The sequence below is a fragment of the Salvia miltiorrhiza genome, chromosome 6, assembly GCF_028751815.1.
Source record: "Salvia miltiorrhiza cultivar Shanhuang (shh) chromosome 6, IMPLAD_Smil_shh, whole genome shotgun sequence".
In the NCBI taxonomy this organism is placed as follows: domain Eukaryota; kingdom Viridiplantae; phylum Streptophyta; class Magnoliopsida; order Lamiales; family Lamiaceae; genus Salvia; species Salvia miltiorrhiza.
In genome coordinates this window covers 44,846,486-44,863,940 of record NC_080392.1, presented here as the reverse complement: position 1 = coordinate 44,863,940, position 17,455 = coordinate 44,846,486, and the positions used below count along the sequence as shown (strand labels likewise).

At 39.2% G+C, this 17,455-nt stretch overlaps 3 protein-coding genes and 1 non-coding gene across 4 annotated transcripts; 3 read left to right on the top strand and 1 right to left on the bottom strand.

The window, feature by feature from the left end:
* Positions 1-1,102: 1,102 nt before the first annotated feature.
* Positions 1,103-6,884, top strand: LOC130989910 (uncharacterized). Its single transcript, XM_057914068.1, has 16 exons — positions 1,103-1,260; positions 1,370-1,445; positions 2,127-2,252; positions 2,782-3,139; positions 3,216-3,311; positions 3,468-3,547; positions 3,718-3,793; positions 3,889-4,062; positions 4,742-4,846; positions 4,942-5,037; positions 5,126-5,218; positions 5,314-5,352; positions 5,429-5,470; positions 5,682-5,809; positions 6,036-6,162; positions 6,359-6,884. The coding sequence occupies exons 1-16, from the start codon at positions 1,185-1,187 to the stop codon at positions 6,515-6,517; spliced, it is 1,851 nt and encodes a 616-aa protein (XP_057770051.1). The 5' UTR covers positions 1,103-1,184; the 3' UTR covers positions 6,518-6,884.
* A 1,511-nt stretch (positions 6,885-8,395) lies between these two features.
* TRNAT-AGU (transfer RNA threonine (anticodon AGU)) lies at positions 8,396-8,469 on the bottom strand. Its single transcript has one exon. It is a non-coding gene; the product is annotated as a tRNA-Thr (tRNA).
* LOC130989909 (pentatricopeptide repeat-containing protein At2g13600) lies at positions 8,455-10,841 on the top strand. Its single transcript, XM_057914067.1, has one exon. The coding sequence runs from the start codon at positions 8,588-8,590 to the stop codon at positions 10,649-10,651; it is 2,064 nt and encodes a 687-aa protein (XP_057770050.1). The 5' UTR covers positions 8,455-8,587; the 3' UTR covers positions 10,652-10,841.
* A 3,560-nt stretch (positions 10,842-14,401) lies between these two features.
* On the top strand, positions 14,402-15,315 carry LOC130991030 (uncharacterized). The gene is made up of 3 exons (XM_057915232.1): positions 14,402-14,748; positions 14,819-14,903; positions 15,034-15,315. The coding sequence occupies exons 1-3, from the start codon at positions 14,402-14,404 to the stop codon at positions 15,313-15,315; spliced, it is 714 nt and encodes a 237-aa protein (XP_057771215.1).
* Positions 15,316-17,455: the final 2,140 nt, after the last annotated feature.

Here is a 17,455-nt window from a genome sequence, read left to right as displayed (position 1 = left end):
ATTTATATATAAAAAAAATATAAAGATCTACAACACTTATATTCTGCCTAATTCACAATTTGCGGAATACTCTTGATTGTGAATTCAAATTTTAATGCTAAAATTCATGTATGATGGATTTGATGATATTATAAGAAATCAATATATAAACTTTTGGTATATATGGAAAGTGTAGTTATGTGCAGCAAGTGTTATAATTATGATTTTATTTAAAGAGTATTTTGGTAGGTTGTCCTATGACACTACTCATTAATTGTAAGTTGAATCATTCTCAAGAAATAAAAGAGCCGAGATTTAGACTCTCCCAAAATACACCTCTACAACTTCTTCTAAGAATAGAAAATTTGCAGTGTCACTATCTCAAATCAAATAGGGTAAATTCTAATACCAAATCGTGGTGGAAATCATGGTCGCGGAAAAGGCCAAGGAAAAAACAACCGCGAAAGTAAAGGTTTTCTATGTAAGAAACCAAAACAAAGTTGAAAATGAGATCAGAAATGCACTCGTTGTGGAAAGAGCACCTATAAGTACAATGATTGTTGGTATAAGGACAAACTGAAGTGCCACAAATGTAATCAGGTTTGGACAACGCCAACAATCAACCACAAAATCAGCAACATATATGCAATTTTTTTGGAAGAAAAACAAAGTAAATGATACTCCCTCCGTCCCGCGAGTCTTGACACGTTTGGGTTCGGCACGGGAATTAAGGAGTCGTAGATTAGTGTTTTAAGTGTGTAATTAATAAAATATAAAATTGATAAAGTAGGAGAGAGAAGGTAATAAAAGTGATAAAGTAGGAGAGAGAATATAATAAAGGTGATAAAGTAGGAGAGAGAATGTAATAATTATTGCCAAAAAAGGAAACGTGTCAAGATTCGTGGGACGGCCCAAAAGGAAAACGTGTCAAGATTCGTGGGACGGAGGGAGTACATATTATATGCTTCACAAAGTATAAGGGAAAAAAATGAAGACGATGATGAGTGACGAGCCCAATGAATAATAATTGGGCCGAGCCCAACGATTAATAATTGGGCCGAAACCGAGGGCAGAATAGGAACAGAGAAACTAAATGCCTATTGTTGGCGGCAAAATGTTTCGCGCCATTTACTACCACTGGTCTTCGTTGAAAGTTGAAACTCGAAAGAAACCCTACTGCTACTGAGCTCCACATCCCCGCGAAAATGGAAGGTGAAATCAAAGCAGAATTCACCAAGGGCGGCTTTACTCTCGACGAAGAAGAAGAGATTCTCCAGAAATGTGAGTTTTTTTTTTTTTCTGACTCGCTGTTTTCGTGCGTTGAATAACTCGTCCCCCAAAATTCGTATCATTGGTTTGATTTTGATTCGAATTCCCCCAAATTGTTCAGGTCTGACATTTTGTATACAATACAAGCTCAGCGCGTCGGACATTGTCGCCAACTGGGATTTGTACTCTATCAACAGGTTAGGATTTGGATTGATTCCCTCTGATTGGAAGGAATTTTGCCTTTCTACTTGTTCAGTTGCCTCCAGCCTCACAAAAAATGGTAGAGGAATGATGAATTGATCAGATTTTCGAACTTCCTTTCTTTGTTTTAAAATTAATTCCAATTTGAGTGATTTCAGAGGCGCTTCAGTGAGCTTACACATTTGGTTGAAATGAAGTTTTGAATCTTATGAAGCTTGTAAAAATGAAATTAAATTTCTAACCTTTCTTTATATTTGTAGCAGATTTGTCGACTAGTGTTATCTATTTATTTAAAAAAAAAATATGAGTACTAAATATTTCAAAACTATGAAGTGATCGACCCATGATTGGACATTATGCAAAATTCAAGAACTCACTTTTACAAATAATGAAGCTCCAAATAATGTATAAGTAGTGTAAGGCCTTTTAAGATCTTCCACTTGTCTGTGTTTGGAAGGTTATAAAAGAAACATAGATGCAATATGATTGGTAACTGAGCCATGTTCTGAATGACTGAATGGGACATTTATCCTGTGATACATTACTATCTTGCTTTTAAACTTGTGTCTTTTAAAGAGAAATTTGTAGTATCTTTCTTCTTTTTGGGACTTAGTTTTTATGTGTTTACGAATGAGGGTGTGATCAGTCAAAATGGTGTGACCGTTCTATTGTAACAGGGGCCTGGATTCTGTAGTACGAAGCTCACATATGGGTGCATTTTTAGAGCAGTTGCAGAATGAACAGGTGGATAAAGTCAAAGAGAAAGCATCCGGGTTGCACCTGTACTCTAATGATGTAGCCATGTAAGTCTGTGTTCTGCAATTTCAAGGGTCTATGTTGTTATTTTTTACAATACATTTGCATTGTCATCTATGAATTCTATGAGCATCTAGATCAGGTTAACCCACTATTTACTTGCTCTTCCTCTAATTTAATAAGCCATTTCTTTTTTCTTTTAATTATTTATTTGATAATAAATAAATTATTTTATATATGGTAAATTAAAATAACCAAGCAGCGGACAATATGCATGTCCAACTTCCTATCTCATTCTGGATCTCTACGAATGATGACTCTGATTAACTGAAGTTTTAGAATGTATTTGATCTCAAGCTTTTAGTTGTTGCATGAATAATGCATAAACCAAAACAACTTGGGCTCTTCTGTGAAAAAAGGTTAAAGTCCATCCATGAAAATGTTAAATGAAGCTTCATGCTAATCGCGGCTGTCATGGAACCATTTTGTTTTCTTTATCTATAGGTATAGTGTATTGTTTCACTCATGGGATTTTGATTACAGAGTAAGTTACAATAAATTTGCAATTTCAAACAGGATATTGAATGGTAACTATGGAGAAACAGAAGCCATACTCGATACCCCCCCTGATAAGCACACATCAGCTCTTCAGAAATCATCTGATTCAGCACAAAAGACAAATAGCATCAAACTTACCTCTAAAAAACCTCTAGAACCAGTGACACCTTTTGGATCAAGAAAGAATAAGTTTGTCATCCAATTGACGCTTAATGAGCATCTAGACATGCAAACCATTAAAGCAGAGGACGATGATGCAAATTCTGAAGATGATATCATCAAGAGAGTACAACCTAGTAAAGAGTGTTCCCTCGTAATTAACAGATCTCAGCCCGAGCCTGGTTGCAGGTTCATGTATGATAGAATTGAGGACAAGGTATTATTGTATTTTATTACTTCAATAATTGTGGTTTTCTTTGTTCAAAAATCTAATTTGTTCTTGTGGGATTCAGTTTAATTTCCTGGAAAATTGCATCAAAAGACGAGCTACTGCATATGTGTCCTCTGGGAGGTACGATGAACCAGTTGATCCTTCTGTAGCTTCTCAGGTAATTTAACTTCTCCACTTGTCTTAGAAGAGGCGATATTAACAATCTTTGGCATTGGAAGGATAGTTTCTATCAATTATTATTCTTATGTTACTCTAGTTTTGGCTTCGCATTAATGTGGTTTCTTTTCTTTTCATAAATATTACTATATCCCAGCAAAGAATTTTTGCTGTTGGCATGATCTGTTGCGAGGAAGAAGGCCGTCTGAAGGAAAAGCCCATTTTGTTGCAAAGCAGGTAAAAGGCTCTTCCTTTGCATAGTATCTACCTTAAGTCAATTTTATGTCACTTACTGCTTAGATGAAAATATTACACAGACCTTCCACCAAAAATACCCAGCAATTTCATGATTTTGTCGTATAGTTGTTGTCTATTAATGTGCTGTGTAATATGGATGTTTTTGACAGTGTCGAGCATTCTGGTGGGCAGCGTGTTCGTCTTGACTTGCAAAAGTTGAACCAATTTTCTATTTTTCCAGGCCAGGTCGGAATATGTTTTACTCAGGGAGAAAATTTCATCTTCAGTGATATGTCTGATGTATATGATACTAAATACCTTTGATATTGGCCATGATATAGGTTGTGGGTGTTGAAGGGCATAATCCTAGTGGACATTGTCTTATTGCATCAAATATTATTAATTATGTCCCCTTGTCTGCTGCTGCTGATGAGGAACATCCTTCAAAGAGACAAGCTTTGGATCACTATCTTCAGCTAAAGAAACCCTCACTGGATACACCAGAGGTGTCATTGGTATGTACATTTGAATCATCCATTACTTTGCAAACTCCCATTATACATGTAGGAGGTGTTTTGTTTGAGTGATAAAGCATGATTGATAAAATAATTCACCTTAATCAAGTGTTTGGTTTGCATGATTGGGCCCGTGATTGATAATCCGACCCGCATCTAATCATTCAATTGAGTGATTATTTATCACCCCAAAGTTGGATGAATTATTTAATCATCCATCCAATCCTCCTATCAATCTTATCTATCTCATCCACCAAACCAAACGCCCCCGTAGTGTTAACTGCCTATATGCCTTCTTATTTGAGACATATAATTGGCATAATTGGACAGATAAACTAATGATGGGGCCTTTTGAGGATCTGTACATTGGCAGGCATTAAAAAGTACGCCAAACTTTGACAGCAATTTGCATTTGTCATAAAGATGAGTTGGTCTTAACTGAATCTCCTTGACTAGTATTGTTACCCAAGAGGCTGAATCAAGGTTCTCTGGACCATCTTCATTTGATTAATTCAATTGCAGTGATTGAAAAACTAGATGAAAATAAAAGCTATAAAAGTGCTGTTTTTGCAGCATTCTAAGCCAAAGGATGTTTATCTTTTGTGTCTGAAAATTGTATACATTTAGTGCTCAAGAAAAAGGTCTTATACATTCTCTTGGCTGCTTCATTTTTGAACAGATTGTTGCAGCGGGTCCTTTTACTACAAGTGATAATTTGTTATTCCAGCCTCTAAATGAGCTTCTTGCCTATGCACGGCGGAAGCAACCTCAGTTGCTTGTGCTGGTAGGGACTTCCAAACACTTGTTAATTTTTTGTCTAGAAGTGATGAAGATGAAATGAAAGTATGAAACTAGTGCCTTCAATTTATTCTTTGACAGCTAGGGCCATTTATTGATTCTGATCATCCAGAGCTCAGGAAAGGAACCATCGATCAGACCTTTGATGAAATGTTTCGTCTTGAGATTCTTGGAAAGGTTTTACAAGTCAAAATACATAAAGCATGTGACATTTTCATTTTGAACTTCCTTATACCAATGATGATACCATTTATTGTTTATATAGCTTCAAGATTATGTCGAGTATATGGGTTCTACAGTGCACGTGATTCTTATGCCATCTGTCAGAGATGCAAATCATGACTATGTTTTTCCTCAGGTGAGCTAGTCTTTTTCACTTTTTCTCCTATTTAACTCTAATGCTGAATTTTCCAATTTAGATAGTAAACCTTTTATTTTCCATTGTTTGAACAGCCTGCTTTTGAAATTCATCCTGCAGATTTTAGTAATCAGGTACATAAGATGTTTTATGTGCTTCAATTTATTCAATAATTTTTTTTGTGGACACAACTGATATTTTGTCCGACAGATAAAGAGTGTCTCCAATCCAGGGATGTTTTGTGCTAATCGGGTAAGAACAACTGTAAATACTCTTTCATGAGCATACAGCTACTGTTTGTTATTTCTTTTTCTATGTATATTTCTTTCAAAACCACTATGTTTTGGGTGTTGCAACTCTTAGTGCTAGAATGACATATAAGAATAGCTACTACTGATATATATTTATTGCTTTGAGAAGCTTCCTTACAGTGATTGTTTTTCTTGATTGATCTTTTTTACAGGTAAAAGTGGCTTGCTGCACAGTTGATATACTTAAACATCTCAGTGCTGAGGAAATCTGTAAAATTCCACAAGGGGAGTCGAAGCAGAGGTTGACAAATCTAGCTAAACATGTATTAAACCAGGAAAGGTATGTTCAAAGTAAATGCTCAGAGATTCTACTTGATGAATCGATGACAAAAGTCTCTTCTTTGCTTATATGTGATGCTATTATTCATACCTTTCTTCTATGATGACAAAAGTCTCTTCTTTGCTTATATGTGATGCTATTATTCATACCTTTCTTCTATGATGACAAAAGTCTCTTCTTTGCTTATATGTGATGCTATTATTCATATCTTTCTTCTATGGAGCAGCTTCTATCCACTGTATCCTCCTTCAGAAGATGTTCCCTTGGATTTCTCTCTAGCAAGCAAAGCTCTACACTTCTCATCAATTCCGGATATACTAATATTACCTTCGGACTTGACTCACTTTGTGAAGGTCAGGAATTCTTTCCATGTACATGTATAAGATAGATAACACTTTTTCAGTTATGGGGGCTTTTACTTTGAGGGATATGTTGAATTTACCCAAAATAAATGCCACCCTACATAATAACCAGATATTATTAGGAAGTTTAGGAACGAGGGGAAAATGCAGAGTTGTACGAGTTAAATTCCCGTTTCTTCTTGAATAGGTTGTCGCTATCGAAGATGCAAATGATGGAGAAGAGCAACTCAAGTGTATCTGTGTAAATCCTGGAAGACTTGCCAGAGGCGAGGGAGGCGGTTTTTTTGTGGAGATCAACTACAGAGGGAATCCAGATTCATCAAATGCTTCCGTCATCCGCATATAGGCCTCTTGTACCATGATCCGGAAACAGATGATGCTCTATCTTGTGACATGAATAGTAAAAGAAGAAGAAGAAGAAGATGAAGAAGAGAATCAAGTAATTCAAAGAGGCTTTCACAACCAACCTCTTTCAATGTATATAGTTTGAAGATATACTAGGTTGATGTTGCAGGTGTGTATGAAGCAAAATATGCAGTTCTAAAATTGTAGCTCTTCTTAATTCTACTACTTCTTTGTGGCAATTGATAGTCATTAAGAATACTGACATAACATTGTTCCAAGGAACCAGGCGAGCAGAGTCGCTGCGCAGCAAATAATTGCACTGTTTCAACTACCGATTCTACTGAGTTCATCATCGGATCATCGACTTAGAGGGTGTTTGGCTGAGCTTATAAGCTCCTCAAAACAGTTTATAAGCTGTTTAAAAGCTTATAAGCTCCTTCAAAGTATTTGGCAAAATAAGCTCCTCAATAGCTTATAAGCTCCCCAAAAAATAAGTTGCTCTACCCAATTTATTTTTTTATAATCTCATATGCAACAATTTTTTTACAAATATTTTTCAACTATAATTTATTATTTTCATCATATATCATTTAAGTTCATTTTTCTTCGATTTTCTCTCTCTAAAAAAATATTGTATCTCTCTAGCAAAAAAAATCTCGCTCTAACTTATAAGCTCAATTATCTAAACACTTTGACAACTTATAAGCTCTTAAAAATCACATCTTATAAGCTCTTGAAACATCTTATAAGCTCCAAGAGCTTATAATAAGCTCTTTAAAATAAGCTTAGCCAAACACCCTCTTAATCTTCTTTTCGCCTTTAGAGGGTGTTTGGTTAAGCTTGTTTTAAAGAGTTTATAAATTTTACTCCCTCCGTCCCACTAGAATTGATACACTTGCCTTTTTTATTTGTCCCACTAGAATTGTTACTTTCTTAAAATGATATGTGGTCCCTACTTTCTTTATTCACATAAAATAAGTGGATCCTACCTACTTTACACTCTTAATCTTTTATTTTTAATCTCCGTGCCTAACTCAAAAGTGTCAATTCTAGTGGGACGGAGGGAGTAATATTTTATAAAAGGGGTAATTGTCCGTAAATCCATAACGTTTACATGAAATTGATTTTTACTCATATTTTAAAAAAATTGTCTCTAAATATATAATCTTTTATTTTTGTCTCGTTTTTGTTCGGTGATCGATTTTTTCTTACGCTGGCGTCGGAAATGACACGGTGGCTGTCGGAATCGACAAAGTGGCAACCGTAAATTGACACCTAAGCATATTATTGACATGTGGAAAAAAAATTAAAAAAGAAAAAAAGAAAAAAAATTCATGTCATCATCTTCTCCAACCTCTCTCACTCTCAAACCATAATTCCCCTCCGCCCCCACCCGCCGCCCCATCCCTTTCCCCAACCCTCCGCCGTTGCCACCTCCCCCGTCCGCACAGAACATGAAGATCTCCGGCCGAATTCGAACTGAACTTCGTCTCTGAAAATTATGACTGATTGAAGATGACGTGTTTAAAAAGGTACTCCCTCCGTCCTTAAAAATTGTGACTTTATTACTATATCGAGACGTCCCTAAAAATTGTGATATTTACTTATTTGAAAATAATTCCACAGACTTTCCCCCTCACTATTTACCTTAAAAATTGTTACCTTATTACTATATCGAGACGTCCTTGAAAATTGTGATATTTACTTATTTAAAAATAATTCCACAGACTTTTCCTCTCACTATTTACAAAAAAATATGATATTTACTTATTTAAAAATAATTCCACAGACTTTCCCCCTCACTATTTACAAAAAATATGGGACTCAATTTCCATTCAAACACAATGAAACAGACCTTAGAAAATAAAAATCTAAAGAGTGCTCTCGTTGAGAGTCGAACTCAAGACCTCCCGCTTACTAAACGGGTGCTCTAACCAACTGAGCTACGAGAGCTGCTGTTTAAAATTTTAATATATTCATTCAATATACCAATGATTGACCTTTTCATGTACGAATTCTAACAATATTGATTGTTTATGAATCACAGGTCTAGGTAGACCATTGCACACGAATGGGAAGAAATGCTCCCGTTTATACCAATAAACTCTCTCTCACTCATTCATCTTCATTTCTCGCCAAACTCTTGGAAACCTGCACAAAATCCAAGTCCTTTCGCGACGTATGCGCAACCCACGCTTGTGTTCTCAAATCCCATTTCTGGGATGAAGTCTTCATCAACAACAGGCTCATTGATGTTTACGGAAAATGTGGGTCTCTCAGTTACGCCCGCAAACTGTTTGATAAAATGCCAACGAGAAACGCCTTCAGTTATAACTCGATCATAGGTGCATTAACGGTATCAGGTTGGATCGATGAGGCTGAGAGAGTTTTTGTTGCAACGCCTCAACCCGACCAGTGTTCGTGGAACTTGATGATCTCTGGTTTTGCTCAGCTCGAGGTGTTTGATAGGTCATTGGAGCATTTCGCCAAAATGCACCATGAGAACTTTGTGTTGAATGAGTACAGCTATGGCAGCGCGCTCAGTGCTTGTGCTGGGCTGAGAGATGTTGTAATGGGTACTCAAATTCATGCTTCTCTGGCCAAGTCGAGGTTTTTGTCGGATGTTTACATGGGGTCTGCTCTTGTTGATATGTATGCAAAGTGTGGGGGTGTGGATTGTGCTGAGAAGGCTTTTGATGGGATGAGGGAGCGGAATACTGTGTCTTGGAATAGTATGATCACTTGTTACGAACAAAACGGGCCAGCACTTGAAGCCCTTAAGGTTTTTCTTAAGATGATGGAATGTGGAGTTCAGCCGGATGAGATGACTCTAGCTAGCGTTGTTAGTGCTTGCGCGAGCCTCTCTGCTGTTCAAGAAGGTAGGGCGATTCATGCACGAGTTGTGAAGTATGATAAGTTATATAATGATCTTGTGATATCGAATGCACTAGTTGATATGTATGCCAAATGTAGAAAGATAAAGGAAGCGAGGTGGATATTCGATAGGATGCCAATAAGAAATGTGGTCTCTGAGACATCTATGGTCAGTGGTTATGCTAAAGCTGCTAGCGTGGAAACTGCAAGAAGTATGTTTAGCAAGATGATGGAAAGGAACGTTGTGTCGTGGAATGCACTCATTGCTGGGTACACACAGAATGGGGACAACGAAGAAGCGTTACAGTTGTTTCTTCTCTTAAAAAGGGAATCTTTGTGGCCTACACACTACACATTTGGGAACCTTCTGAATGCTTGCGCAAATCTTGCTGACTTGAAGCTTGGTAGGCAAGCTCATAGCCATGTTCTGAAGCAGGGGTTCCGATTCCAACGTGGCCCAGAATCTGATGTATTTGTTGGTAATTCTCTGATAGACATGTATATGAAATGTGGGTCGATTGAAGATGGGAGCAAGGTGTTTAAGACCATGCTTGAAAGAGATGTTGTTTCATTCAATGCCATGATTGTGGGATTTGCACAAAACGGGCAAGGTGGTGAAGCTCTTGAGTTGTTTAGGCAGATGTTGGAGGCTGGAGAAAAACCAGATGATGTGACCATGATTGGAGTTCTCTTTGCCTGTAGCCATGCCGGATTAGTTCAAGAAGGGCGTCACTACTTCGATCTGATGAGGAACGAGTATGATCTCGAACCTAAGAAAGACCATTACACATGTATGGTTGATTTACTAGGTCGAGCAGGTATGCTTATTGAGGCAAAGAACTTGATACTCTCTATGCCAATCCCTCCTGACGGTGTCGTGTGGGGATCTTTGCTTGCAGCTTGTAAAGTTCACCGCGACATTGACTTGGGCAACTTTGTTGCTGAAAAACTTATAGAGATTGATCCCCAAAACTCTGGCCCTTATGTTCTGCTCTCAAACATGTATGCTGAGGTTGGGAGGTGGAGAGATGTGACGAGAGTTCGGAAGCTGATGAGACGGCACGGTGTCGTCAAACAGCCCGGTTGTAGCTGGATTGAGATAGGGAGCCATGTGCATGTTTTCATGGCTAAAGATAGTAGACATTCACAGAAGAGGGAAATATATTCGTTATTGAGAATGCTTGCTGAGACGATGAAGCTTTTGGGATATGTTCCTAATGTTGGTGATTTTGATGCTGATGAGGAACATAACAAAGCTTGACTTTTACCTCATTCAAGATCAAGAATATGTAGCTGCAAAAAAATTTTGTTTTATGGCATATTTATCAATCAAGTTATTGCTAAAATTGATCTGAATGTATGTTCCCTTTTTCTCACTTGTATGATGCAGAAAATGCTTCAATACTTTGTTTTTTTTCGCTAAAGTGAGGCAATGCCTATTTGCTTGCGCCTTTTGATTGTTTTTGAACGTATATCAACTTTTCGGAGTCGGTTCGAAAATGGTTCGTTCAAATTCGTTTAGAGAAGTTTGAAAAATAAACAAATCAAATTTGAGCTTGATAGTATTCGGCTCGTTAGCTCGTGAACACGTTCGTTAAGTGATTTTAACTTGAAAAATATAAATTATTAATAAGTGCAACTTATATTTATCTACTAAAATTAATAATAATTTTATTAAATCTCTAATTAATTATGTTTGTTATAAGAAAATAATTACTACTTCTATCCCACTTCAAATGTCTCAATTATAGGATTTGTCTTATAATTTTGAGACATTTGAAGTGTGACGGAGGGAGTAAATAAAATTCGGAATTTGACTCAATACTAAACAAATCAAACTTGAGCACGCCATTATTCGGTTCGAGTACAGCCCTTCATATATAGATGAGGTTGCTTTGCATAATATTTTGCGCTTTTCTACCTTCAAGGTCAGCATTACCTTGCTGCAATTTATTTACATGATCTGATTAAGACTTTTACTTGAAAAAGAGGAAACTAATAAACAAATACCAAAATTTAAAAAAGATAAGTTTTTTAGCCCCTCTTTAAAACTAACTCTTTTGTATACCAAAATCTGCGAAATGACTAAAATACCCCTTACGGTCCCCACCACTTGAAGACAAAGTCAAACCCATGTCCACGATCGCGGACACGATGGCGACGATCGTGGCCATGACCGTCGTGTCCATCGTGATCACGCTGGTGGACACGACCATCGTGGCCATCGTGGGCACGCGAGCCGTCGTGTCCAACGTAGGCACGATGGTGGACACGACCATCGTGGCCATCGTACCATCGACCATCGTGGCCATCGTGCGCACGCGAGCCATCGTGCCCACCCCGCCCCAAGCCCCCATCGTGCCCACCCCAGACGATGAGGCCCCCGGCGTGGCCTACCCCGCCCCAAGCCCTGTCGTGCCCACCTCGGCGGCACCATCGTGGCCACGATGGGAGCCTCTCATCGCGTCCACGACGGGCGATGGGGCACGACGGCGGGGGGGAGGGGCGATGGGGGCACGATGGCACCGTCTTGCCCACCTCGCCCCAAGCCCCGCCACGCGAGCGCGCGGTCGTGCCCATCGTGCCCGTCGTTTCTTCGCACCATCGTGCCCGTCGAAACCCGCGACCGTGCCCACGACGGTCGATTGCCCCCGCCCGTGGGCACGATGCGCACGACGGGCCGAGGGGACGATGGAAGCTCACGATAAATGGCTCGAACGTGGTCACGACCGCCGTGAACTCCGAAATGTCATTAATGAAGTGCAGATTTGGTGAATCTTTTCGGTTGAGACTAGGAATAACTTTTGTGATGAAGAGGTTGTTGGTGATAATAATTGTGGAAGCTTGTAGTTGTTTAAACAAAACTTAAGCTTCTCATTTGTAACCAAAGAAACAAAAAGAACCACGAATTAAAACCAAAACCCTGATCAAAGAAATCCAAAGATCAACCATAAAGGAAGAAGAAAATATCAAGAGGCGAATGTTCCTTCGTTCATCTCGCTTGTTTCGTTGTTTGAACGTTTTGATCTCATGCAAGTATATATGTTGATCATGAATATTGTTTATTTTGTTTCGAATAGGTCACACATTAGAGTTTATGTTTCGACGTCATGTTATTAGGGTTTAGGGTTTAGCCCACATGTTCGAAGCACACCATCGTCGTCACGATGTCACTCACGATCGTGTCCACCATCGTGGCCACAATGGTGGATACGATCGTGAGTGCCATCGTGATCATGATGGTGTGCTGCGATCGTGGGGTTGACAGTCCATGTTTTAAGGTACTTTTAATGGTTTTCTGACTGTTTATATTACATTTTGTTAATTTCAGATGTCGAGGCGACGTATTATGATACATCATGGCGGTCGTTGGGAGCGATCAACATATATAGATAGGGAATTATTTGTTGCGTATATCGATTCCGATACAATTAATCGTGCTAACCTCGTGGATCTTATTAGAGAGGGTTTGGGAGATCGAAAAGAGACCGAATATACGTTATGGTACGTCACAAACATCAATGGTATTAAAGCAAAAGTTCTATTGATGGGGGATATGGAGTTATTTCGATGGTTAGCGGATCCTAGAGAGGATCCAGAAGTTTATGTGATTGAAAACGACGGTTCTTCTGGCCCCGATAGTAATGTGAGCCGCAACACTATGAGAGGATGTACCTCAGCTGTACATCTTGATCAAAGAATGCCGTATCATGAGGAAGATGATGAAGAGGTGTTCGATGAGGATTATGAGGAAGATGAAGCAAAGTCTACATCTGAAGACGATGTGGAAGATCGTCGCAATGAGTTGCGACATTTTTCATCGGATTATCAGACTGCAAGCTATGTTGAGCATGAACGTGGCTCGCGCGATTGGGATATTTCATTTCTGCACATTGAAAGCATATTACAGTTGGGGTGGAAAGAGTATCATCCAATAGCCTACGGACTGCTCGAGGTAGGGGCCATATTTCGATCCAAAGTAGAGTTGAGGATATCTGTAGGAATTTCTCATTTGGAGTACTATCTAGAGTTTGCAACTGATCGTTCTACAGATTCTCGTGCAGTGTACATATGCAAGAGTGGTAGAAAGAACTGCACTTTTAGATTATGTGCAGTAGAGGCTGCAACTCTTTGGAGAATTACTAAGTTGACATTGGATCGCACATGTCAGGCGGATTTGAATCGTGCTTCTACAGCACGGTCTGTGAGTGGCGAGGTTGCTACATATTATTTTGCCAAAAAATTAATCGATGAGAAGGTTGTTTTGAGGCCAAAGGAGATGATTGCTGAGATGCGTAGTAACTATAGCGTTCAAATGCTATATTGCTTCGCAGTCCGAACTAGGCAGCAGGCGATAGAGAGAACGTACGGTGACTTCAATATGTCATATGTGAGGCTTCCATCGTATCTTTATCTATTGAAACAACGTAATCCAGGGACTGTTTATGATTTGCAGACGACTCGTGAGAGAGTGTTCTGCCACATATTTATTGCCCTCGGGCAAAGTATTCGGGCTTTTGAGCAGTATCTTCAACCGGTGATTGTAATAGACGGGACCCACTTGAAGGAAAATAACAGAGGAGTGTTATTTGTTGCTGTGATAAAGGATGAAAATGATTAAGTGTTTCCTCTGGCAATTGGCCTCGGTCCGATAGAGAACGATAAGTCATGGACTTATTTTCTCTACAATCTACGGCGGTGTTACAATCCTCCAGAAGATTTATTAATTGTGAGTGACCAACATAAAAGCATTCGGAATGCAGTTCAAGCCGTGTACCCAAATGCATTCCATGGACTGTGTTATCACCATCTATTGAAGAATCTAACGCCATATGGGAAGACTGTGGCCACGGTCTTCTTTGAAGCAGCATATTCTTATCGTCACGAAGTGTTCGAATTTTTTTTTTCATTGCTGCACGACGCTAGTCCGGATGGAACTCACCGACGACTTTCTTAAATTGGACCAGAGAGGTGGGCTAGGTCAAAGTGTCCGATACAACGCTATGGATTTATGACGTCTAATGCAGCGGAATCTTTTAACTCTCGGTTGTGGTGGGCTAGGCGTTTACCAATGTGCTCTTTACTTGAATCGTTTCGCACACTTTTGGAGGATTGGTTTGACGAGCAACGTACATCGTCTGAATCGAGAGATCGTGTGTTAACGGTGTCTACTTTCAACAAGCTATCTAATTCTGTGCAAGCAAGTCTCTCTCTTACTGTTCGAGCCACCATCGGACTTGTGTATAAAGTTGATGAGGATGATCAACAATATCAAGTCGATCTTCAGAATTGGACTTGTGAGTGTCGAGAGTTTGATGAGGATAAAATTCCATGCAAGCATGCGGTTGCTGCTATAAGGTATGAAAAATTTATTTTATTTAATTACTTTTTAATTTGTTTTTAAGCCAAAATTATATTGCTTTATTAGGTGGGCGGGCAATGGTTTGAATGTGTACGATTTCGTACACAAATATTTCAAACAATATGAGTTGACACAAACTTATGCCGAACATGTTAGTCAAATACCACATCCGAATGAATGAAATGTGCCAGAAGATGTCTTATCAATCTATTGTAGTCCTCCTGATCCGGAGAGTCTACGTCAGTCTTGGCGTCCAAAGATGAGTCGTGCTCGGTCAACAGTTGAAGGACTACCCTCACGACGGCGTCAAGTGTGCTCTAGGTGTAATGGAACAGGACACAATAGAAAAAAAATGCACAATATCTATCCCCGTGGGTGGGGTGGATTTGAATGTTCCATTTCAAGAAGCAGAGTTTGAGGAAACTTCTCATGCCACAGATGAACCATCTCATGATACGGAGGAAGCACAACCGACTCAGAGACGTCGGAAGAAAAAAAGATGTAGCAATTGTGGAGAAGAGGGTCATGATATTAGAGCATGTCCAATGCTCTTCCGTGAATAAATGTAAGTTGTTAAACTTTTTGTCACCTCTTAGAACGAACTTTTAGTCACCTCTTAGAACGAACTTTTTGTCCAATATCTATTTTAATGTTCATTTAGGTTGAATTTTATCCGTTTTTTTTATCAATTGAGTTTTTGATAGTGGATGTTGGTGTTTTTCACACAGTCTGCCATGATCACGATGGCAGCCTCCCACCGTGACCACGATGGCAGCCCCCATCGTGATCACGGTGGGAAGCTTCCATCGTATTCACGATCGTGACCATCGTGGGAACGAATCTGCCATTGTGATATTCATTACATTCATTTACGGGACATGAGTTAATCGACATTTATTATCATCACAACATACATTATTTATTACGGGACATGATTTAATCGACATTTATTATCATCACACAACATACATGATTTATTACAATTTCTACGAACATTTCTAAAAAGATTTAATCGTTCTCACGATAAAAAAACTCCACGGAGTAAGAAAAACATCGGGTCTCCGTGCCACTGGTACGCAACATACCCTTCATCAATCTACAACAATAAAAAGCAAAAACGTTTTACTTAAAATTATGTAAACTTATTAGAAATAAGGATATGTAATACAATATTTGTATCATACCGCACATAACTCGAGCAACAGGTCGTAGCTTATTCGAATGTCGTTATGCAAGGGATCCCATTTCACATTGGAATTCTTAACGAGGTTTCGAAATAAAAGATATCGGGACCTCAATGTGTGAATCTTAACGTTGTAAAAATGTCTACTATGATTCACATCAAACTCACGGTTCATTTTTGCAGTAATGTCACGGACGCGGTCGATTTCCATATGCTGTGGACTGTCATCCCAAACCTCATTGTCGACCATCCTCATCAGCTTCAGTAAGAAGTAATACTCCATATCCGATGTCCATTCGTTCCTTCGATCATCGGAGTACCACATATTATGTTGAAACACATCAAGAGTGTTTAGATAGTTCATTTTGTGCGGAAAAAAAAAAGTTAAGAAAATAACTTAAAAGGATTTGTGATATGAGGAGTGGGGGTTTGATCCCATTAAATAGAGAACGATTTTCGTGGGCACCTGTGATCATCGTGATCATCAAGAGTGTAATACTATTGCACCTGTGATCATCGTGAGCACAATCGTGGCCATCGTGGACCACCATCGTGTCCACACGATCATACCATCGTGGGCACGATCGTGGTCCACGATGGCCATGAATGTGTGCCCACGATGGTCACGATCGTGACCACGGTGGTCACGGGTGCAATAATGTATAACTTTTTTGAATGACAACTCGAAAGTCATGGGTGCATTTTTCGGAAAATGTGTTCAAACTCACGGGAAAGTAGAATTAATGAGACGAATCAATTATGTCCCACATGTTTTTCGAATAAAGTTTACGAATTCACGGTGTTAAAGATCGTGGGCACGATCGTTGCCATCGTGGAGCACCATCGTGTCCACGACAGGACCCCACGATCGTGCCACCTTAGTTCTTGGGCACGATGGACACGATCGTGGTCCACGATGGCCACGAATGTGCCCACGATGGCCACGAATGTGCCCACGATGGTCACGATCGTGACTACGGTGGTCACGGGTGCAATAGTGTATAACTTTTTTGAATGACAACTCGAAAGTCACGGGTGCAATAGTATATAACTCACGAGTGTAATAGTATGTAACACATTCTCGTACTCTATTTAAGGGATGAGGAGGTCTCATATCACAAATCATTTTGAGTTAATTTCATAACTTCGTTTTGTTACAAAATGAATTATCTCAATACCATAGATTTCCTTCAACGTGAGATGTGGTACTCCGTCGATAGGGACGATTTCGCGTGGACGGCGCAAATAGAGTACAAATTTCTCACTAGGCTATTGAAGATGGTCGACAACGAACAGTGGGATGGCAATCCCGAACATCTGCAAGATGGTCGACAACGCAGGCTTTGTCATGGTATGAACTGTGAATTTGATATACATCACCAGCTTAATTTTTATCAGGTTAAGATTAACCAGTTGAGGGATCGATATTTCAAATATGGAAACCCCCTTAAGGATTCCAGTGTGAAATGGGATCCCTTGCATAACAACATGCAAATTAGCGTCGAACGGTTGCAGGAGTA